This window comes from Impatiens glandulifera, chromosome 6, assembly GCF_907164915.1.
Source record: "Impatiens glandulifera chromosome 6, dImpGla2.1, whole genome shotgun sequence".
Lineage (NCBI taxonomy): Eukaryota > Viridiplantae > Streptophyta > Magnoliopsida > Ericales > Balsaminaceae > Impatiens > Impatiens glandulifera.
The window spans coordinates 53,316,953-53,339,591 of record NC_061867.1 but is presented as its reverse complement, the minus strand read 5'-3'; the positions used below and the strand labels follow the sequence as shown (position 1 = coordinate 53,339,591).

The window sequence follows — 22,639 nt, the reverse complement described above, 5'->3', positions numbered from 1 at the left end:
TGTTCACTCTTGCAAATATGTCTTCTCCATTGTTTTCTTGTCTACAATTTGCCCTCTTGGTTTGTTCCTTAGACATCAAGTAACTCAATCTTCTTCCACCCCAAACTTGGTAGTCATTCATACCAACAAGAACTACAACTTGGACATCTATTGGAAACCTCCTTAGAACTTGTTAAGAACCTTGGATCATTCAAGCTCTTCAGTTTTCTCTCCTCTCGAATAGCCTGGCTCTAATACCACTTGTTGGGATACCAAGAGATGAAGTATCCCTTAATACAAGAACAATAACAACATTGAACAATTGTGGAAATGAAAGAAAGTAACTAAAGAACGCATATATAATATTTATAGTGGTTCGGCAAAAATAGGCCTACATCCATTTTCAAAGTAAAAGAGACTCTCAACTTTATTATCAAGATTGTTATAAGAGTATTACAATAATTCTCTCACAAGGAAGCGACACTCTCGAGGCAAAAGACTTGACTTTCTAAAGTGTCCGACTACACTTTTAAATAAGTCCCGATTAGGTCAATTTCAATATTTTGTCAAAACTCTCAAAGAGACTTTTCAAAATATTCTTACCATATTTCTTAATTGTATTTTCATAATAAAAGATTTAATTTCTTTTTGTGATAATTTTATTTCCTAATATCAAGATTTTACACCAAAAGATATAATTTATTTTGCTGAATATACTATTTCTTTGTACCAAGATTGTGTACCATGAATATACCATATTTGTAATATTGTAAATCTATTTCAACCGTCTTTTTGTAAGACAATTGTTCGGGTCAGAGAATTGTATTATTTGTTGATTTTAGGAAATGCTTTGTATTAAGAAATAACCTGAGAATGGAAGGTCTATTGCGGGTAATCCCTAGCTGCTACAAGTTAGATTGAAACCAGGATAGCCACAATTTTCTTCTTGTTGACCTTTTAGTATGGATGAAAACCTTATTTGAAGACAATCATTTATGCAATTAGAAAATTTGAAGGATTTTGGGGCATACATAGGAAGGATAAGAATGGTGATATTGAAAACAAACAAAGAGATGAAGATATTGAAGAAGGCCACCAAAGACATAAACAACCAATGATGATACCAATAAACATTTCAAAACTTATAAGAATGGGTAATGTGTAAACCTTTCCCAAGTTAATTATTTCTTAATGTGAAAACTCTCAACTAGCCAATAAAATGCGTAAAAATACACTTATTATTTTATTGAGGAGTGATAGAGGAGGAAATGATGGGTCATTATATCACTGGTTGTAAAAAGAATAAAGGGCGAGAAGATAGAAATTTTGTTATTTTTTCGGCCAATCAGATTGCGCCATGTCAATCCCTCTGTATATCATTTCTTTATTTTATTATAAAATCAAATCTTGTCAAAAGTATCTCTTGTTAAACCCGTCAAAAAAACATTACAATAGAAATTTTTGACACGCACAATTGAAAAGAAACGGAAACAACATCAATGTAACGAAGGGTAAAATAAATAACCGACTCAAGGCGCATGTTATAACAACTAAAACCAATGTTAATATTATTTAACTCTCATAATTTACATCATTGTGTTGTTTGAACTTTTCCAAATTTTCATATTGTCACCCAAAAGCTTTTATAATTTTGTTTTACTGTATTTAACCAACATAGTTTTATTTTAGGTTAAGTTGATTCTAGCCTTAATTAATCTCAGTTGTTTTATTACTATGCGTTGACAAGTTCGACGCTTTTCATCATCTTCATCAATGTCTTTGTCTGTTTGACCTAATGGAGAGGAGTTAACCGATTAGAATAACTCAAGTAACACGAATTTTACTTAATAAATTTCAGATTTTATTCTCACAAAACGTTTTGATTTAAAATGGTCATAGATATTAATTTTCTAATTTTATTATATTTTTTATGTTAACGTGATTTTTAATAAACATAACAAATATTATTTTTTTGACATGTAACAATCTCAACTATAATTATTATCAATTATCACAAAATCTGCCAAAACAATTTTACATTAAACAATATTTACACTAAACAAGTATAGATGTCATGTGCTACATTTTTTGTTTGTGTCTTGTCTTCTGAATTTGTTGGTTGTTTTCATGTTATTCATTCTCATTGGACATTAGTACCAAAGGAAGAATGAACATGAGTTGGTAAAATCCGACAAACCGGGCATGATGGGTTGAGGTGAAGCCATTCATCAATGCATTCAGAATGAAAACAGTGTGTGCAATCTGGTATGAACCGAACAGTCTCTTTCGCGAGAAACTCAGACAAACAAATTGGGCAGATCTTGTTGTTGAGTCCCGGGCTGAGGCCGCTTTCTCCGATTATGACAATGGGATAGGATTGAATGGTGGAATCATCTAAGCCTCCTCTGGTTGTTGAACTCAAGCTTATATTCACCGGATTGGTAATGTTTTGCGAATTCACTTCTTTATAAAATTTATAACAAGCAAACACAACAATAACTACAATAGCAGTAATGCCAAATGAAATTAAAATCTTCTTCACCTTCATGTTCATGTTTATTATGTTCCCTGCATGAGAAGCTGTAAAAAAATATGATATGTTAGCTTATTTCAAATAAAACAAACTAAAATAATATAAACTTAAAAAAATCAAATACCTTATTTCATGTTAAGTAATGAATTCTTACTGGAGTTTCAAATTTCAGTTAATGAACAAACAAGTAAAATTCCTTACATTTTTCTTGAAGAATACAAGTGGAAAAATTAATTTAGAAGTACAAAATGTGTAGAAATTTTGGTTATATACTTAACCAACTATATAAAATTATTTTCATACAGCTACACTATTATATATCTCTAATTTATAAAAATACAAGAATGTACAAAAAAAATTGATCCTAGAAGTACAAAATCATGTCATTATAATCTTTTGAATTTTCATATGTGAGACTACTTACAATTTAGAGGTTTTCTGGTTTGTAGATAATTTGAAATTAATTTAAATAACTCAGCATTCAATTTAAAATATTTTGACTATTATACCCAAATAATTCACTTTCATAATTTAAAATAATTCAACTATTTCCAAATAACTACAAAACCCTAAATTTGTTATGTTTATCCAGCCTAAGTCAAATTTCAACTTGTTATATTTAACTCCAAAAACATAATCATTTCTCAAGGTCAACCACACATATATGAATTTGTATACATTTTTTATACAGAACCACACATTTGAAAACAAAATTTAGTAACCGAATAAAAAATTTATTTTCCTTTTTGTATGGGGCCATCTTTTAAACTAAATTAAGTTAGAATTTTGTTTATACATTGAGTAATTTCTAAAAACTAGGTGACAAAATACTAATTATATATCATAAATATTTTTCTTATAACCTAACTCAAATGCTATAAATTAAGTCACTCACCCGGTTTTGGATAAATTACGATACATTCGAAATCTTGGCCGACAGTACTCGTAGGACCACAAACACCACCATCCATTTCACAATACCGACAATACGGATTATTCCATGTTAGCCACAGGTAATCAAAATTGTAATCGAAACTCTTTATAAAGTTATAGTCACCTCCAGGGAACGGAACATTAAACGCAACCATTTTCTTGCAATTTGGAAAAAAGTAAGGTGTAGCATACCCCTCTTTAACAACAATGACAGTGTTTGTGGAATTGCTTAGGCAATTGACAGTATATGACAAAGAAGAGTTGAATCCAAATGGACAGCTTAATAATGAGTATTCCCTATAGTAGTAGTAAGTACCTATAAAAGGAGAACCCGAAAGATTCAATCCAATGAGCCTTTTTGGGAGACAATTGTCCGTGTCGTAGAGTTCTATTACTTGTTGATTGTAGGAAATGTTTTGTACTAAGAAACGCCCTGAGAATGGAAGGTCTATTGATGGTAATCCCTGGCTATCGCAAGTTAGATTGAATCCGGGATAGCCACAACTTTGATCTTGTTGACCTTTTAGTATGAATGGAAATCTTATTTGAAGATTATCATTTGTGCAATTAGAAGATTTGCACGATTCTTTGGCATAAATAGGAAGGATGAGAATGATGATATTGAAAACAAACAAAGAGTTGAAGAGATTGAAGAAGGCCATCAAAGACATAAACAAATAATGATGATACAAATAAACATTTCAAAACTTATAATAATGGGTAGTGTGTAAACCTTTCCCATGACTTGATCAAATTAATTATTTTCTATTGTGAGAATTCTCAACTAGCCAATAAAAATGTGTAAAAATACTTATATTTTTATTATATTAACTACTCTTAGCGTGTGGAAATTATAAATCTCTAATAAATCTTTTTGATATTTTTTTTTTAGTATTTAGGTGCTCAAATCTAACTCCCTTAAAACGATTTATAATAACGTAAGAAAATAAAACAATACATATATTTATATTGATTCACTTAAAAAAAGGTATGTCTATTTTAGTCCGCACCTAATTTCACTATTAAGATATAGTTCTTTCTTCGCTAAATTTATCTCTCTATAATTGTGTTTTCCAATGTGAAATCTTTAATAATAACCTATTTATAAAGTAAATATTAAGGTATAAAATTTAATTAACTCTTGATCAGTCTAAACCTAAACCAAATAAACTCTAATTAACTTTTTTTATTTTTTAGAGTTTATTATATGTATAACCATCATAACTTAACAATTTTTTTTATATATGATACTCGGACAAAAGTCCTAAAAAACAATACATTACAAGTATTTACCTAATTTGTTATAAGTTAAAAAACACAACATCAATGTCTCAAACGGTACAATGAGTTCCAAGTTAATATTTATCCGTTTTAATTTAAATCATTTTTTTGTAGTAAGAAACGAATCTGTAACATTTTGGTCTTTTAGGTTGGGCTTTTTTTATGTTAAGATTAGATTTGTCTAATTTGCTGCATTTGTAATTTTGATGTTTAAACTTTTTCCAATTTGTTTGATCACAATTATGATATTAATATAACCACAGTTTAATATAATGTAAAGGAGAATAATTAATGTAAAAAAAACTAAACCCTTGATCAAAGCAATAAGCCTATTTGAAAAATAATATTTTTCTATTAACTTGATAAAGTAAATGTTCAAACAGTGACCAGTCATATGTTACATAGCAATTTCTATTAACTTTCCTTATTGAGTTGTTTATATGGTTGATATTCAGCACAAGGAAACGACTGGAGAATTGGCCTGAAGTTTTGACGGTTGCTGAAAATATTTATAATTTTTACAAACCGAAATAATGTATCAACGTTTAAGTTGGAATCACACTAAATTCAGAGTCAATTTAGTCATAGAGATTTGTTCAACCGACAAACGTTATGCGCTTAAATGAGATAATTGAGTTTTGCTCGCGATTCGACTGGAACTAAGGACTTGAATGGAATTGAAGAGCTCTCACGCTAAAGGGTGAAAAAAGTGTTATTGAACGAGATTGAGTGAAATGCTTACACCCCAACAAGATAGGGGCGGGCCAAGGATAAGTTGTAGCAACGCGCTAACACGCCTTTATTTTATATAAAATAACAAAGTTTACTTATTAAGTCGTAGGATTAGGTTTAAAGCAAAAAGTAAGGAGTTTTTAATTCGTTATAGTTTAGTTTTGAAGACAACCTTCACTTCCCCACAACCAATAATTTGAAGTTTGGACATTCAAGATCTTTTAAATTTTATCATTCAATCAATTTCTAAACCTTTTTATTTTATTAATATTTTTTCGTTGTTCCACGTCATTGTCACATCTTTATTAATACTAACTTCCACAAATTGAAGCATCTATAGTATGAGAAGAAATACCAACAATGCATCAATGGAATCAACCTCGAAATATTGTTCTACAATCAACTAAATTACTCGTGTCATTTAGAGATTAATAGAGGTCTAATTTTTGTATTTATATATAATGATTATTTCATTTGAAAATCAACCAAGTTTAAATTGAAAATGATTTCTTTTGTCATATTATATAAGAATTTGTTAGATCATTATAGTATTTTTAAATCATGTTCTAAATTAAAGTATTATGAATACTTGGCTATCCTCGGGCACTTTAGTTTTTTTTGCGGATTATATAGCTTCTTCATAACACTTTGGTTTCTAAATTAGACGATATATATGATAAAAAAAAATTGTTTTCAAATGAACAAGTGGTGTATACATATTAACAAGACAATGAATTCATGTAGGAAGCTACAAACATTAAACAAGTTATCTAAATGTATCATTTACTACAATTTTTTTTGTGCGAGTCTTTGTATGGTTTTTTATTTTCTTGTTATTCACTCCCATTAGATATTAACACGGGTTAGTGAAATCCGACAAACAGGACATGAATGGTTGAGGCGAAGCCATTTATCAATACAATCAGAATGAAAACAATGTGTGCAATTAGGTATGAACCGGACTGTTTCTTTCGCGAGAAACTCAGACAAACAAATTGGACATGCCTTGTTGTTGAGTCCCGGACTGAGGTTGTTTTCTCCGATTATGACTTTGGGATATGATTGAATGGTGGATTCGTCTAAGCCTTCTCTAGATGTTGTTGTAGAGGATTGTGGAGGCGTTGCGAGTGAACCAAAGGTTATGTGCGTAGAACTATCGTTAAGCTCTTCATGGTTTTCTTTCAAACACTTTTTCATCAACCAACAACATGATATAATTACACTAGTTGGAATTACAGTCGACAGAAAAATAATCATCAATGCCTTCAAAACTGTCCCAAAAAAAAGTTGCTATGTTAGATTGTTTGAAATCAATTATTAATATTATTTCCAAATAAATCAATTGTTTGATTATTGTTACCTTCCAAATATCATCATTTAAATCACTTCAAACATTACTTTTAACTTTATTTTTATAATATTCTAAAAGATTAAATACTAAAATAATTAGTCATTATATTTAAAATCAAAAATATTTTTTACCTAAACTAATTAAGTGTTAAGAGTCTTAAACAGGACGAATATGTCTGATTCGATTTCCAATAAAAACGATTTAAACTAAGGTGGGGCATCTTATTATGGAATACTAACTTTTAATTATTTTTAAGAAAAAAGAATTTTGTACATAAAAATATTAGGATCATGATTCATGTCAAATTAGAAAGAAAGGTTTATTTAATAAAAAGATACTATTTCATTATATTATAACCTTATTGTTCCATATATAACCATATTTAATAATCGGTTAAGTTTACCCTTCTTAACTCCAAAACCCTAAAAAAAAATCCATAATAATTTGTTAAAGTCATCATTTTTGTATTTAAAATCGAGATATTTTGATTAATTCAATACAAATTAAGTGGCAATTCACATATTTTACTCAGGTTCGTTGGAGTGGAACCTTTCGCAGTTTAGAACTTTGACACGATTTATTTTTGTGTCGTATTTCATTTATATTCTTTAATTGTTTTTCTTAGTTTTGTCGCGGTTAACTAACAATATTTTTCTATAAACAAAATGGACTTGTTAAAAATAATGTATATATCTTGAAAAATATGTAACTAACCTTTACTTGGATACAAGCAATCGACATCTTGGCTTCCTACACTCCTAAGCACGCAAACACCGCCAGTAATTTCACATGTCCCACATTGCGGTCGATCCCATGTTAGCGTTACCTCGTTAAAATCACGGTCGATTCCCACAAATGGAACAGAAATCGTAGCCATTTCCACGCAACTTTGTCTCATATAGCTTGTAACAAAATAATTATCAACAAGAATGACATTGTTTGTCGAATTTGTTAGGCAATTGACGGTATAATTCTTATAAGAAGTGAAGTTAACCGGACAGCTAAAGAAAGAATAGTTGTTTGGATCACCCGTAAAAGGAGAACCCGAAAGATTCAATCCCATGATCCGACCCGGGAGACAATTGTCAGGGTCGTAGAATTTTATTATTTGTGTCTCGTAGTTGATTTTTCGTATAAAGAAACGACCTGAGGATGGGAAATCTATTGCGACTTTTCCTTGGTTGCTGCAAGTTAGATTGAAACCGAGATAGCCACAACTTTCGTCTTGTAAGTCTTTTAATAAGAATGGGAATTTGATTTCAGGACCACTAGTGCTGCAATTAGAAGGTTTGCAAGGTTTTTTAGCATAAATTGGAAGGGTAATGGTGAGGAAGAGAAACAAAGATATGAAGAGATTCAAGAGGGCCATTCAATTAAGTTATAAAAAACAATTGGTTTCAAACTTATTTATTATAAGAATGGGGTAATAATGTGTAAACCTTTCCCATGACTTGATCAAGTTAATTGTTTTTTATGTGATAAATATGAACTTAGCCAATAAATTTTGTAAGAAATTAGACTTGATCTTGTGTTTGAGCTTGTCAAAATACAAATATAAAACATATTAATAAACCCTAAACTATTGGGTGCCAAAGTAGATCCAAGATTTTTTGGGCCGTGGTAAGATTTGTTGGACGATTTAATTATTTTCAATGTTTTTGTGATTTATTTTTTCTAATTTCACGATTTATCGTTGTGTTTAAACGTTTCTTATATACATTGTGAACCATTTACAAAAACAATATTTTAAAAAAATATTTATATATATGTTACATAACCTTTTCTTTTTAAGTGGAGGTCACGGATTCATTCTCAAACTAATTTTCTAAATTAAAAAATAATAAAATAAAAATAATTATTATTTTAAAAATATTTAGCTTTCCTAGTATTTTCTATGTTGATATTCTGTACAAGGTAAGCCCAGAGAACTGGCATGCTGTTTTGACTATTGTCCTAATTTGTTTTTTATCATTATAATTTTGGATAAACTAATTATAAAAAAAATGATCATGTAATAAAAAAATATGCTCATTAGAAGTTTTCTTCATTGTATCTCTATTAATATATAAAAAAGAAAAAACTAAAATAATTGGGGAAAGTAATAAAAAAAAAAACTCTTGATAACTATTTTTTGACATCTTCAATAAAATAATTCTGCTCTCTCACTCTTTTCCCAACCACCTTTAGCAACTATTCTATTTTAAAATTTTTCTTTTAAGCATTATTTTTAAGAAACATTAAAGAAATATAATATATTAATAATAATAATTTAAGTTTGTTAATTGTTTTTTTTATGATATTAGTTCTGTAACATATAATTTTTTTTCTCCCAATTTTAGACAATTACTTTTATTCTTCTATTTGGGGCTTACAGTACTAATCTACAAATTCTTATAACTATTATTTGGAAATATGTTTTAATATAATAATTAAAAATTACAATAAAATTTAGAAGAAGAAAAAACACACAATTACCATATGGACAATAAAACACTAAGAAGTCAAAATCATTAAATATCCAAATAATTTAAGCTAGCATAAAAGTTTATATATAAACTGAATTGTACATTTGTGATGGTTAAAGGCTAATATAAAATCTAATTTTTTAAAAGGACCATCTTGAAAAAAATAAATGTTCAAATAGTGACCAGTCATATATTACATAGCAATTTCCTGTTAATTGTTCTTATTGAGTTGTTTATATGCTTGATATTCAGTACAAGGAAACGACTGGAGAATTGGCCTAAAGTTTTAACGAAAAATGTTTGTAATTTTTAAAACCCGAGATAATTTATGTATATAGATTTGTTCAACCGACACAGGTTATGCGCTTAAATTGGATGAGACCACAACCGCCAATTATAGGAAGTTTGGACTTTCAAAATCTTTCAAATTCTATCCTTCAATCGTTTTCTAAACTTTTTTTATTTTATTAATATTTTTCGTTGGTCCTCGTCATCTCACATCTTTATTAATACAAATTTCCACAAATTGAAGCATCCTTAGTATGAGAAGAAATACCAACAATGCATCAATGGAATCAACCTCGAATCATTGTTCTACAATTTACTAAAACACTCTTGTCATTTAGAGATTAATAGAGATGTAATTTTATATATATATATATATATATAATCATTATCTCATTTAAAAAACACCCAAATTTAAATTGGAAGTGATTTCTTTTGTCATATTATAGAAGCTAATTTTAGATCATTATAGTATTTTTGTATTATTTCATTTGATATATAAATCAAATTTTGAATCATGTTCCAAATTATAGTAAGTATTATTCATTGTGGATATATAGCTTCTTCGTAACACTTTGGTTTCTAAATTATGATCGGGATATATAGACGAGATGTATGATAAGAATTGTGTTTACAAATGAACAAGTGCTGTATACATATTAACAAGACAATATTGAATTCATGTGGGAAGCTACAAACATTAAACAAGTTATCTAAATGTATCCTTTACTACAATTTTTTTGTTTGTGCGAGTCTTAGTATGTTTTTGATTTTCTTGTTATTCACTCCCATTAGATATTAACACGGGTTAGTGAAATCCGACAAACAGGACATGAATGGTTGAGGCGAAGCCATTCATCAATGCAATCAGAATGAAAACAATGTGTGCAATTAGGAATGAACCGGACTGTTTCTTTTGCGAGAAACTCAGACAAACAAATAGGACATGTCTTGTTGTTAAGTCTTGAGGTGAGATTGCTTTCTCCGACTATGACTTTGGGATATGATTGAATGGTTGATTCGTCTAAGCCTTCTCCGGTGGTTGTTGTAGAGGATTGTGGAGGCGTTGTGAATGAACCCAACGTTATATGTCTGTAATTATAGTTAAGCTCTTGCGGGTTTTCTTTCCCGCAATTTATGGCCAGACAACAACATGACATAATTACACTAGTTGGAATTACAATTGACAGCAAAATAAACAGCACTGCCTTCAAAACTGTCCCAAAAAAATGTTGATGCTATGTTAGATTGTTTGAAATCGATTATTAGTATTTTTTCAAATAAACCAATGTACGAATATTGTTACTTTCTAAATCTCATCATTCAAATTACTTCAAACATAACTGAACTTTATTTTATAGTATTTTAAAACTACAAATATTTAGTCATTTTTTCTAAGATAATTTTTTTTTCCTAAACTCATTAAGGTAACTTAATTTAAGATATAAAGTCCACCTTTCGAATATTTATAATTACAAAAAACTTAAACTTTAAAACGTAGTTAGGGCATATGATTGTAGAGGTTGACATTAACCTTTTTAATTAAAAATACCTAAAAATCAGTATCATGATTCATGTTAAAATTAGAATGAAAGGTTTATTTTGCTCAATCAAACATTTTCTACCTATAGAATATTAATAAATTGTGCTAAATCATTTTTCCAAAAAAAAAAAACTGTTTTACTCAAAGATATAACCCTACATCAAACAAATTTACAAAGCTACAACTATTCTTTGTCAAGAATATAAGAGTTTTGGGTTATTTAAAATTAATCTCATATAATTCACATTTTTTTCTATATTAATAATCTAAATTATTCTCTATTTATTTAATAAAAATATTATTTCATTATATATTTATAACCTTATTATTCCATATGCTTTTTCAGGTTTGTTTTTTCACTAATAAGTAAAAACACTTTGTTATATATATATATATAACATTATTAATTTTCCTCCAAATTAACCTATGTTTGATTAGGTAAGGATTTAAAAGAAACAAATCAACAAACAAAACCTAAAGACTTAATTTAATTATTTTTTAAAAGGGTTTAAACTTGTTAAGTTACATTAGCTACATCTAATCAATCTTATCAACCTATTATTTTTCCATTAAATTATTATTATAATTATTTTAAATAGTGATAATCAATCTCATAATTAATCTTAATTATATTGTTTTCATTTCTTATGATATTTTAAGATATTAAATACTAATAATATTTTAATCATTATTTCTAAATAATCTATTTTCTTATTAAATATAATTATTATTAAATAATTAAATTATTTCCAAATAACTTCAGCCAAAAAAACTCAATAGGTTAAGTTTACCCTGCTTAAGTCAAATCTCAAATTGTTATATATTTAACTCCAAAACCCTAAAACATATCCATAATAATTTGTCAAAGTTAAATTGAAATATTTTGATTAATTCACTAAAATTTAAATTGCAATTTACCCTATGTCATTAGTTCTATAGCTCTATAGAACTTTGACAAATTTTGTTTTTGTGTGGCATTTCTTTTTTATTCTTTTATTTTTCTTTGTTTTGTCACGGTTAACTAATGATATTTTCTATAAACGAAATGAACTTGCTAAAATAATTTGTATATATCTAGACAATATGTAACTGACCTTTTCTTGGATACAAGCAATCGACATCTTGGCTTCCAACCTTCTTAAGCACGCAAACGCCGTCAGTTCTTTCACAAGACCCACATTGAGGTCGATCCCATGTTAGCGTTAAATAGTTAAAATCATAGTTGTTTTCCGCAAATGGAACAGAAACCGTAGCCATTTCCACACAACTTTGTCTCATGTAGCTGGTAACAAAATGATTATTAACAAAAATGACATTGTTTGTCGAATTTCTTAGGCAATCTACGGTATAATTTTTATAAGAAGTGAAGTTACTCGGACAGCTAAAGAAAGAACAGTTTTTTTGTAGGTAACCCGTAAAAGGAGAGCCCGAAAGATTCAATCCCATGATCCGACCCGGGAGACAATTGTCAGGGTCGTATAATTTTATTATTTGTGTCTTGTAGTTGATTTTTCGTATAAAGAAACGACCCGAGAATGGAAGGTCTAATGCGACTTTTCCTTGGCTGCTGCAAGTTAGATTGAAACCGGGATAGCCACAACTTTCCTCTTGTCGATCTTTTAGTAAGAATGGGAATTTGATTTGAGGACCACTAATGCTACAATTAGAAGGTTTGCAAGGTTTTTGAGCATAAATTGGAAGGGTAATGGTGATGAAGAGAAAAAGACATATGAAGAGATTCAAGAGGGCCATTCAATTAAGTTGTAAGAAACAATTGGTTTCAAACTTATTTATTATAAGAATGGGGTAATAATGTGTAAACCTTTCCCATGACTTGATCAAGTAAATTGTGTAATAAATTAAACTTGATTCTTTGTTTGAGCTTGTCAAAATACAAATAAAAAACACATTAATGAACCCTTAAACTGTTGGAATATGCCAAAATAGATCCAAGATTTTTTTGGGATTCAATCGCTTGACAACTTGTTTGTATTATTTTCTTATTTTCATGCTTTTGTGATTTTGTGATTTTTTTTATTTTGTTTCTTATTAAATATTTGTGTTGTTATTAAATGATTCATTATACAGGAACCATTTATAAAAACAATATTTAAAAAATAAAGAAAAGTGTGTTTCAAAACCGTTTCTTTTTAAATAAAAGTTACGGTGTTTTGGTGTTATACTAACATCCTACACTACAAATAATAAAAATAAATAAATAAAACTTTCTTTATCCCCTGTATTTTTTTACGAGAAATTGGTAGAAATTTCTTTATCCCCTGTATTTTTTTACGAGAAATTGGTAGAAATTTGGAAGAGAGAATGGGTGAAGGAATGACGTGGCGTAATCCGATTAGTTAAAAAAATAATAAAAATTTTCTATTACTCTCTCCTTATATTTTTTTCCTTTTTCTAGCAAAAGCGTAGGGGAGGCACAGCCCAACCTTTGGAGTCTCTAGTTCAAGTTCAAGATGGTCAAGCTGCGTCAGGAAAAAGAATAAGAGAATGGCTTCGAAGTCGGACTTCTCCATAGACATGGAAAGATATAAGAAGTAAGTCCTCTAAATCATTAATTCTTTTCTCTTTCCGATTTGATTCTTCTCGAAGACATTTCATTTGTTCGTATCCAATAACGTCATTCTCTCCCTTAATTTTCCTCCCCAATTTCTATGTTGATATTCCTTACAAGTTAAACCATGTTGTTTTTGACTATGTTTAATTTGTTTTTTATCATGATAATTTTGGTCACTTCTTTCCCAACCATCTAGCAACTATTCTATTTGAAAATTATTATTTTAAACATTTTTTTAAGAAATATTACATAAATATAATATGTTAATATTAAAATTAACAACAAAAAAATAATAATAATTTAAGTTAGTTAATTGTTTTTTATTATGATATTAGTTCTGAAACAGATAATTGTTTTATCATGTAAGCCCAATTTCAAACAAATACTTTTATTCTTCTACTGTGGGCTTACAATACTAATTACATTCTTTCATTTAATTGGCCTAGAGGTAAATAATAACATGCGACATAATTGATAATACCATTGCTAAATGAAAATTATTTTTTAATCATTATTCAAGTTATAGTATGATACAAATTATAGTGTATATATTTTTATTTTGTACATATATTTTATTTCCATCATGATCAGATTTTTTATATATTATTGTAGGTAATTATCAACATAAAAAAGGAAATTACATCAAAAACAGTCATAATGCCAATTGACATATATGAAAACAATCTTGATTATGATCTAATTAACTAATCAAATATTCATACCTTCCAAAACACTTTGTACATTAAACAATACTTAAACCAAACAAGTTATCGAGATGTCCTTTGCTAATTTGTTTTTTTTTTTTACAATTGGTGCCTTGTGTTCTTTGTTTTTCTTGTTATTTCTTCCCATTAGACAAAAGAGGTGGAATCAACATAGGTTGGTGAACTCCTACAAACCGGGCATGATCGGTTGAGGCGAAGCCATTCATCAATGCAATTAGAATGAAAACAATGTGTGCATTCAGGTATGAATCGAACCGTGTCTTTGGTGAGAAACTCAGACAAACAAATTGGGCAAGTCTTGTTGTTGAGTCCCGGGCTGAGGTTGTTTTCACCGATTATGACAATTGGATAGGATTGAATGATGGAATCGTCTAAACCTCCTACGGTTGGTATAGACGGTTGTGGAGACGATGTGAGTGAGCCTATGCTTATAATATGTATGGAATTGTTATTGTCTTGTGAGTTTCTAATCATATTGCACTTGAGAAAAATTACACACAAAAACCATCCAGTTGTTGGAATGATAGTTGCAATCAACATAATCCCCAATATGCGCGAACCTATCAAAAAAACAAAATGTTATTATGTTATTCAAGAGCTTATTTTAAAAAATCATAATTTCATCAACTTTTACTTTTGTTTTGAAACAATATTGGATTCATTCAGCATAGTATAATAAAGACAATGCATCAAACATTTTCATTTTTATTCTTTTAACAATTCTGAAATAACTTGGTATCAATAAACCCTAAATTTATTTAAGTTTACCAGGCTTAAGTCAAATCTCATCTTGTTATACATTTTTAAAGCCAAAAACCTAAAAATAATATCATTTGCTAAAGTCAACCACATAAAATGAACATATGCCCCCATTTGCAAACTTTTTATTTTGTTTCTTCATATAATCAGATCCAAATAACTACAAACTAAATTTTTGTATCTGAATCCAATAATAAATATATATTTGAAAAATAATGATTTACCAGGGTTTATTTTCTAACAAGATTATCGCAATTCCTCGTATTCATTACCCATTTAAATCAAAGCATTATTAATGAAAATTTGGTACATGATCATGGGTTTAAATTATTTTCAAATGATGCATAATCTCAATCATTGAAAATTGACTTTTAAGTTTGAGAATTTTGCTCATAAAGTGGCAAACACTAATTAAATCATAGTTTTATCTTAAAAAGGTTGGAAAATAATAAGCCACTCACCTGTCTTTGAATGTTTGGGAAATAAGCATTGAACATCTTGGCTTCCAACACTAGTAAGCACACAATTTCCACCATGCATTTCACAATAGGCACATTGCGGTTGAATCCATGTTAGCGACATATCATTAATCCCATCGCTATGAGAATTGTATATCAATGACGGAACAGAAATAGTATACATTTCTGTACAATTAATATTTCCCATTCGAAAGATTATCGAATAGTACTCATCAAAAGCTACAACGGTGTTTGTCGAATTTCTAAGGCAATAGATAGTACTATAGGACAAAGAGGAGTTGAATCCAAATGGGCAGCTGAATAAAGAATAGTTTCTATACGAGTAGGCCATAAAGGGAGAACCCGAAAGATTCAATCCAATATTGAGCCTTTTTGGGAGACAATTGTCGGGGTCGTAGAGTTGTATTACTTGTGTATTGTAGGAAATGTTTCGTATAAAGAAACGACCTGAGAATGGAAGGTCGATTGCGGCTAATCCCTGGCTGCTGCAAGTTAGATTGAAACCGGGATAGCCACAACTTTCATCTTGTTGACCTTTTAGTATGAATGGAAATCTTATTTGAAGACTATTATCATTGCTGCAATAAGCAGATTTGCATGATTTTTGGGCATAAATAGGAAGGATGAGAATTGTGATGAAGATCACAAATAGATAGATGAAGAGATTCAAGAAGGCCATTAAAGACATAATTATAAGAAATTCAATTGATGATATAAAACATTTCAAAAGTTATAAGAATATTGGGTAATGTGTAAACATTTCCCATGACTTGATCAAGTTGATTGTTTTTTTATTTGAGAAGGTAGACTTATTATTTTATTACATTTTGGTATATTAATACTCTTGAGCTTGTCATGATACAAATATAAAAGGCATTAAATAATACTTGTCAATTTTCTATATTCAACCCCAAACATGTGCCTTTATTGTTTGAAAATAGGTTTTAATATAATAATTAAGAAATAAATTAGAAAAAAAATAATTGCGAACAAACTAGGGATAACAATTATAATTTGATACGCAATTTTTTTTTATCTAAATGTCCTGTTAAGGTTTTTCTCGATTTGACCGGTAGTTGATCGGTAATGGGGCGGGGATGGGGATGGGGATGGGGATGGGGATGGGGATGATATTTGTGTTTCGCGCCCCGATTTTGTTGAGTCGTGGAGTCTACACTTATAATAAATTTTACCGAAGTTAATTAAAATTTATTGGGTTTTCGTTTGAGTTTGAGTTTGGGTCTCACCCAAAATTATGTAGGTTAAGGGTTTTATAAATGAATACATAATTTTATAGAGATAAAGTGTGAGACAAAATTTTGTACTTTTTTTCTTCGTGGTGAAATCAGGTGGAGACTGAGTGGACGTAACTCTTTCGAATGAACCACTATAAATTTGTATCTTCTTGTGTTCTTATTTTCTTGCGTTTTCATAGATCGTTTAAAACAAGTCTTATTTGGGCAATCAAATCTTAAAAGATTATGTCTTTTTCATTATAATTATGCTCTGAACACTAATAAATACAATTAAATATCTGACATCACTAATATATTTATTTTTTATATTTTATAATAGTTTTAAGTTTATTTCTTTATAATAATCTAAATTTTTTATATTTTACAATATATAATATTTAAAAAATCATTTATATAATTTTATTAAAGATTTTTATTATTATTATTATTTTAGAGAATATGGTATAACATTCTTCCGAGACAATATCTCGAAATCAAACAGAATAATGATGGTAGTAAATAAATTTACCCAAATAGAATGACTAAGATGCAGGCAAAGACATTCCCTCGTTTGAATCTCATTGTTATCGTACCATAAACACACTAATTAACATCAAAATCATTAAATATCCAAATAATTTTATGGCAAACAAGTAATTAAAGTATAAAAGTTTATGAACTGAATTGTAAATGTGTAATGGTTAGAGGCTAAAATACAAAATCATTTTTATAAAAGGATCATCTTATCTAGGGAGGAGCCACGCTTGAGCTAGGGTGGGCTCCAGCCTCACCTAAATTAAAAAAATGCTTGGATTAGCGTCGAAGGTAAAGTTTTAAATATATGTATATTAAGTTTAAACATGTAATAATTTGTCTTAATGGCTTTGGATTTAATTTGATTAAGGGAAGGTAGGTGATCAAACCTTGTCCTTCCACTTAATTTTATAAAAATATTATAATATTAGTTTCTTTATTATATAATAATACATAAAAAAAAATTATATATTATTTATTTTTTCAAAACAGTTTACATTAATATTTTATAATATCTTCTCCATTTTTTTATATTCTTACTAAATATGCGAAAATCCACTAAATTAGATTTTTATATTTTTTTATTTATTTAGTTTTCACTTGTTTAAAATTTAATTAATTTAATTTTTCACGTTTTCTTAACTTAATTTTTCTTTAACATGTATAATTTTGTATTTTTTAAATCGAGTATTCTAATCACTCTTAAAATTTCGTTTATTTATTTTATTTTAGGAAGGGTTGGCCGAAGATCTATTTAGTAAGAGTATTTGTAGAAAAATTCGATTAATATGTTCACGTATTAATACACGTAATAGTATAATACCAAAAATCTTACCGTCCAGTGAAAAACCTAGATTCGTCCCTTGGTTAGTGTGGGTTCCGCCCCACCTAAATTAAAAAAAAATGGGGCAAATTAAGTGAATAAATCGGACAAATGAGTCAGCCCCAGATAATTTTTCATCGTGACTTCACCCCTGATCTTGATAAAATAAATGTTCAACAGTTATCAGTCCTAAGTTTCATAGCAATTTCCTATTAATTAACATTCTCCGAGATGGATGGGAATATTATTTGAAGACTATCATTGCTGCAATTAGAAGATTTGCATGAATTTGGGGCATAAATTGGAAGAATGAGAATGGTGATGTTGAAAACAAACAAAGGGATGAAGAGATTGAATAAGGCCATCAAATACATAAACAATTAATGATGATACCAATGAACATTTCAAAACTTATAAGCATGGGTAATGTGTAAACCTTTCCCATGACTTGAACAAGTTAATTATTTACTCATGTGAGAAGTCTCAACTGGCCAATAAACTTGTGTAAAAATAGACTTAATTCTTTTATTATATTCATGAGAGTTCAACATCAAATCTGGTCAAAAGTATCTTCAGTTTAAACCCTGACAAAAAAAAACATTACAATCCAAATTTTGACACACAATTAAAAAGAAATAGCAACAACATCGTTACTACAAAAGGCGAAAAATGAACCGGGTCGATACATATAGAGCTAAAATCAATGTTAATTTTTGGCTCACTTGACATTTGAATATTGTCTATTTTGTTACCATCATAATTCACATCATTGTGGTGTTTGAATTATTTCCAAAATTTTATATCGACACCCGAAAACTTTTATAATTTTGTTATACGGTATTTAATCAACATAAATTTGTTTTAGGTTAAACCATGTCTAGCCTTAATTAAGCTCAGTTGTTTTATTAGTAGGCGTGACAAGTTCGGCGCTTTGCATCGGCTCGATGCACTAGTCTGTTTGACATAATGCCGAAGAGTTAATTCAATAAATTAAGTAATTCAAGTAATAAAGGTTTTACCAAATAAATCAAATTTTTATCTCACTCAAAACATTTTGATTTAATACTAGCTAACCCAAAAATAAATCACAAACAAATAATAAATAATTTAGAGGAGTTTTAAGACAATATTACCCTCCAAAATCAATAAATTAAATAATAAACTTTGGAATAAAACAACACGCATATTTGAAAACTACTTGTTTTTATAATTTTTGTCATAGTTTACAATCTCATTAAAAAATAACAAAAATTATATTTAAGAATATTTAGTAAACCATATCCATATCTAACCTTTGAATATATCTTCACTTTCATATTTAAATTAAATTAAAAACCCCTTTAATAAATAATATGTGGCAAAATATTATTTTTGAATTACTTTTGTGGATCATGATTAAGGTATGATACCCACAAGGACCATACCACACTAATGAATCAAAATCATTAAATATCCAAATAATTTTATTGCAAACAAGTAATTAAAGTATAAAAGGTTATGGACTGATTGTACATTTGTAATAGTTAAGAGTCTAAAATACAAAATCTATTTTTTTAGAAGGACCATCTTGATAAAATAAATGTTCAACAGTGACTAATCCATATGTTTCATAGCAATTTCCTATTTACTTTCCTTATTGAGTTGTATTTTATATGGTTGATATTCTGTACAAGGAAACTAACCTAGATTTGGCCTGAAATTTTGACAGTTGCCCTAATTTGATTAAACAAATCCAGGTGTTTCCACAATGAAATGAAAGTTATTTTTAATTTTTAAATCCCAAAATAATATATCAACGTTTAAGTTTAAATCACACTAAATTCATAGTCAATTTGTGCATAGAAAACTTGTTCAACCGGCTCACCTATTATGTGTATTGTATTGTGATTAAGGATGAGACAACCAAGAACAAGAAGTTTGGGTATTCAAAATCTTCCAAATTCTACGTTTCAATCATTTTCAAACCTTTTTTATTTTACTAATATTTTTGTTGTTTTTCAGCCAAAAATTTATTCTTTTGTTATTTTAAGAAACTTTTTTTTATATATTTTTTTAATTTTTTAAGGAAAAATGAGATAATATAATATTATAGTATTAAAAAACATATAATAAAAAATAACACATAATACCTTACTTATGTTCAATCTTTGTAAATCTTTTTTATGGCAAGATATGCAGCCGCTTAAGGATCCTTTGAACAAAACAATAAATTTTTAAAAAATATATCTTACCAAAGTTTGAACTTGAAACTAATATAACATTTAACTAACTAAATTATTTAGATTAAATATAATACAAAATTATTAATGTTTCAATCTAATGTAAAATATAACAAGTTAAATAAAAAATAAAAAATTTAAATATAGGGCTGATCCTACCATAAATAGTAAAATAAAGGACACCATATTTTGGTGGATAGAACAAAATTATATTATAATACGAGAATAATTAACATCAAAATGAGATAAACCCGATAAATTACTAATTCAATATTCATTATTTTGGCATAAATAGAAAGTTATTCACCTAAGTTTCATTAAAGGAGATATATTGAACTTAATCGAGTAACTAATTAAGGACAATAAACCTTCTTATAATATGTTAAGAAGACATATATATATTATGCCATCAGGCGCCATCAATTATGCAGCAGATAATACTTTCAGTTTAATTGAATAAAAGAGGAAATACAATGAATAAATGGTTTCTGCAGTTCAATCAGAGTTTATATATGAATATTGAATAATTGGGTCTAAGAGATAAGGGAAGAAATTCATTCACAGTAATTGCTGAGATATGCGAATCGAAACCACTTCTCCTTCAGCTCCTGCTCTCATGGCATGGTACTTTACATGAATGCCTAAAACAAAAACAAAAAATTATATATATTATATAAACTATCAAATTACATATATTAGAATATTATAAAAATAAGTTACCTTCATTATCTTGTAAATTTGTACTGACTGCAGCTGCATGTTGAGTAAGCTTAGCTTTTGGTTGCCAATCCTTTGATAATCCAGTCCATTTTTTAAGATCAAAGATAACTGTATACAGTTGAAAGTAAATAAGTAATTCAAATTTTACCTTGTAAAAAAAAATTAAAAAATTACCATCATTTGAAGGATCAGTAATATGTTTCATGTCAAAAATTCCACCACAAGCTGCATTTGAATGTTTCTTGATATCATTAGACCCAATCATCTCATACTCCCAACTTCCATTCTGATAATCTTCATTTAAGAACAGCTCTATGTGCCTTGCATCCAATGTCTGCATTGTTCCTGTACAACAAATAATAACCCTGTTTTCATCTTCGGTTTTGATGAATTAAGTGATTTAATGATTGTAATCGAGAAATCGCAAGTTTGATTCACACTAAGAACGCTATGATGGTTCATGGTAATGGAAAAACGTGTTAGTTTTTATAAAGAGAAATGGTATTTTAATATTTTGATTACCATCACATGTGTCGACGTCACATACCGGGCAACGAACAAGCTGTAAATCTGAAAGCGAAAAACAAAATTTGTTAGAATTTGTATGAATGAAAAGCTTATAGATGATAAGAATAAGAATTAGTACCAGCTATCCAGATTCCAGTCTTAATGTTCTTCAAAACAAAAGCATCATTTTCAAGCACCATTTGATCTGCAATCTTATCTTTTGAGGGGTTTACTGGAAGGATCAGTTTATCTGTTAATAATGCTTCAGTTGAATCGAAGACAAATGCTCCAATACGCATCCAATCTGATTTATCAAGCAATGTAAACAAAATTCACAATCCTAGATTCATACATAGATTGAAATTGAAGAGAATGATCGAATCGAATTGGACTGGATTGGATTGGATCAGATCAGATTACCTATATGTTTGTCCTGCTGACTGAATATGTAGGAGTGACTTCCATCTACAAAGTAAATCTATGGATTTCAGAAACGAAAAACAGTACATGATAACTGTGTAGAATGAACACGAGTTTGATTATTACCAAAAGCAGAGGCGTAGAGCATGAGCCAGTCATGAGTGATAGTTCCAACAAGTGGAACTTGAAGATCTCTCAAGCAAGCAAACTTCCATATGCTTTGATCCTTGATAAGTTTGTTAAACCATTGACAAGTTGAAGCAAGCATAACAAGAGATTTTGCTTCCATGTACTTCGCTATCTCAGTCCAGATATCCTCTTCAAACCTTTTTTCCATCATAATCGAACCACATCACATGCATATATTCACAAGAAAATCAACTTACGAAACAGTTACAAACTGTAGCAAACTAGTTATTGTAAACAATCGCTTCAATGTGAGTTGAATATCTTCTACTAGTACTAATCGTTGTTCATTATTCAATACTTGAGATCTGGATTCTGGATGAATTTCTGATCTCATATGCAAATCATATAAACAAAC

At 28.8% G+C, this 22,639-nt stretch overlaps 5 protein-coding genes across 5 annotated transcripts; all 5 read right to left on the bottom strand.

Moving 5' to 3' along the window:
- Positions 1–2,119: 2,119 nt before the first annotated feature.
- LOC124943883 (putative RING-H2 finger protein ATL21A) lies at positions 2,120–4,107 on the bottom strand. The gene is made up of 2 exons (XM_047484339.1): positions 3,408–4,107; positions 2,120–2,559 (listed from the first exon to the last, which is right to left on the bottom strand). The coding sequence occupies exons 1-2, from the start codon at positions 4,105–4,107 to the stop codon at positions 2,120–2,122; spliced, it is 1,140 nt and encodes a 379-aa protein (XP_047340295.1).
- A 2,197-nt stretch (positions 4,108–6,304) lies between these two features.
- LOC124943882 (RING-H2 finger protein ATL22-like) lies at positions 6,305–7,686 on the bottom strand. The gene is made up of 2 exons (XM_047484338.1): positions 7,524–7,686; positions 6,305–6,729 (listed from the first exon to the last, which is right to left on the bottom strand). The coding sequence occupies exons 1-2, from the start codon at positions 7,684–7,686 to the stop codon at positions 6,305–6,307; spliced, it is 588 nt and encodes a 195-aa protein (XP_047340294.1).
- A 2,664-nt stretch (positions 7,687–10,350) lies between these two features.
- Positions 10,351–12,359, bottom strand: LOC124943881 (RING-H2 finger protein ATL22-like). Its single transcript, XM_047484337.1, has 2 exons — positions 12,197–12,359; positions 10,351–10,775 (listed from the first exon to the last, which is right to left on the bottom strand). Exons 1-2 carry the CDS (start codon positions 12,357–12,359, stop codon positions 10,351–10,353), a joined length of 588 nt encoding a protein of 195 aa, XP_047340293.1.
- Positions 12,360–14,525: 2,166 nt separating this feature from the next.
- Positions 14,526–16,316, bottom strand: LOC124943880 (RING-H2 finger protein ATL22-like). Its single transcript, XM_047484336.1, has 2 exons — positions 15,620–16,316; positions 14,526–14,959 (listed from the first exon to the last, which is right to left on the bottom strand). The coding sequence occupies exons 1-2, from the start codon at positions 16,314–16,316 to the stop codon at positions 14,526–14,528; spliced, it is 1,131 nt and encodes a 376-aa protein (XP_047340292.1).
- Positions 16,317–20,982: 4,666 nt separating this feature from the next.
- Positions 20,983–22,435, bottom strand: LOC124941102 (probable F-box protein At3g61730). The gene is made up of 7 exons (XM_047481372.1): positions 22,222–22,435; positions 22,096–22,140; positions 21,815–21,979; positions 21,691–21,738; positions 21,343–21,513; positions 21,169–21,276; positions 20,983–21,089 (listed from the first exon to the last, which is right to left on the bottom strand). The coding sequence occupies exons 1-7, from the start codon at positions 22,433–22,435 to the stop codon at positions 21,007–21,009; spliced, it is 834 nt and encodes a 277-aa protein (XP_047337328.1). The 3' UTR covers positions 20,983–21,006.
- Between the last annotated feature and the right edge of the window lie 204 nt (positions 22,436–22,639).

What these genes read in the sequence shown, in the direction of transcription:
- LOC124943882 (XM_047484338.1), bottom strand. Translation starts at nt 7,686, where the DNA reads ATGGCTACGATTTCTGTTCCATTTGTGGGAATCGACCGTGATTTTAAC. An exon ending in TTGCTTGTATCCAAGTAAAG is followed by an intron (nt 6,730 to 7,523) that starts GTTAGTTACATA and finishes TTTTTGGGACAG; the next exon opens with TTTTGAAGGCATTGATGATT.
- LOC124943880 (XM_047484336.1), bottom strand. Translation starts at nt 16,316, where the DNA reads ATGGCCTTCTTGAATCTCTTCATCTATCTATTTGTGATCTTCATCACA. An exon ending in TCCCAAACATTCAAAGACAG is followed by an intron (nt 14,960 to 15,619) that starts GTGAGTGGCTTA and finishes TTTTTTTGATAG; the next exon opens with GTTCGCGCATATTGGGGATT.
- LOC124943881 (XM_047484337.1), bottom strand. Translation starts at nt 12,359, where the DNA reads ATGGCTACGGTTTCTGTTCCATTTGCGGAAAACAACTATGATTTTAAC. An exon ending in TTGCTTGTATCCAAGAAAAG is followed by an intron (nt 10,776 to 12,196) that starts GTCAGTTACATA and finishes TTTTTGGGACAG; the next exon opens with TTTTGAAGGCAGTGCTGTTT.
- LOC124943883 (XM_047484339.1), bottom strand. Translation starts at nt 4,107, where the DNA reads ATGGCCTTCTTCAATCTCTTCAACTCTTTGTTTGTTTTCAATATCATC. An exon ending in CGTAATTTATCCAAAACCGG is followed by an intron (nt 2,560 to 3,407) that starts GTGAGTGACTTA and finishes ATTTTTTTACAG; the next exon opens with CTTCTCATGCAGGGAACATA.
- LOC124941102 (XM_047481372.1), bottom strand. Translation starts at nt 22,435, where the DNA reads ATGATGGAAAAAAGGTTTGAAGAGGATATCTGGACTGAGATAGCGAAG. An exon ending in TGACGTCGACACATGTGATG is followed by an intron (nt 21,514 to 21,690) that starts GTAATCAAAATA and finishes TTTGTTGTACAG; the next exon opens with GAACAATGCAGACATTGGAT. An exon ending in TACTGATCCTTCAAATGATG is followed by an intron (nt 21,277 to 21,342) that starts GTAATTTTTTAA and finishes AACTGTATACAG; the next exon opens with TTATCTTTGATCTTAAAAAA.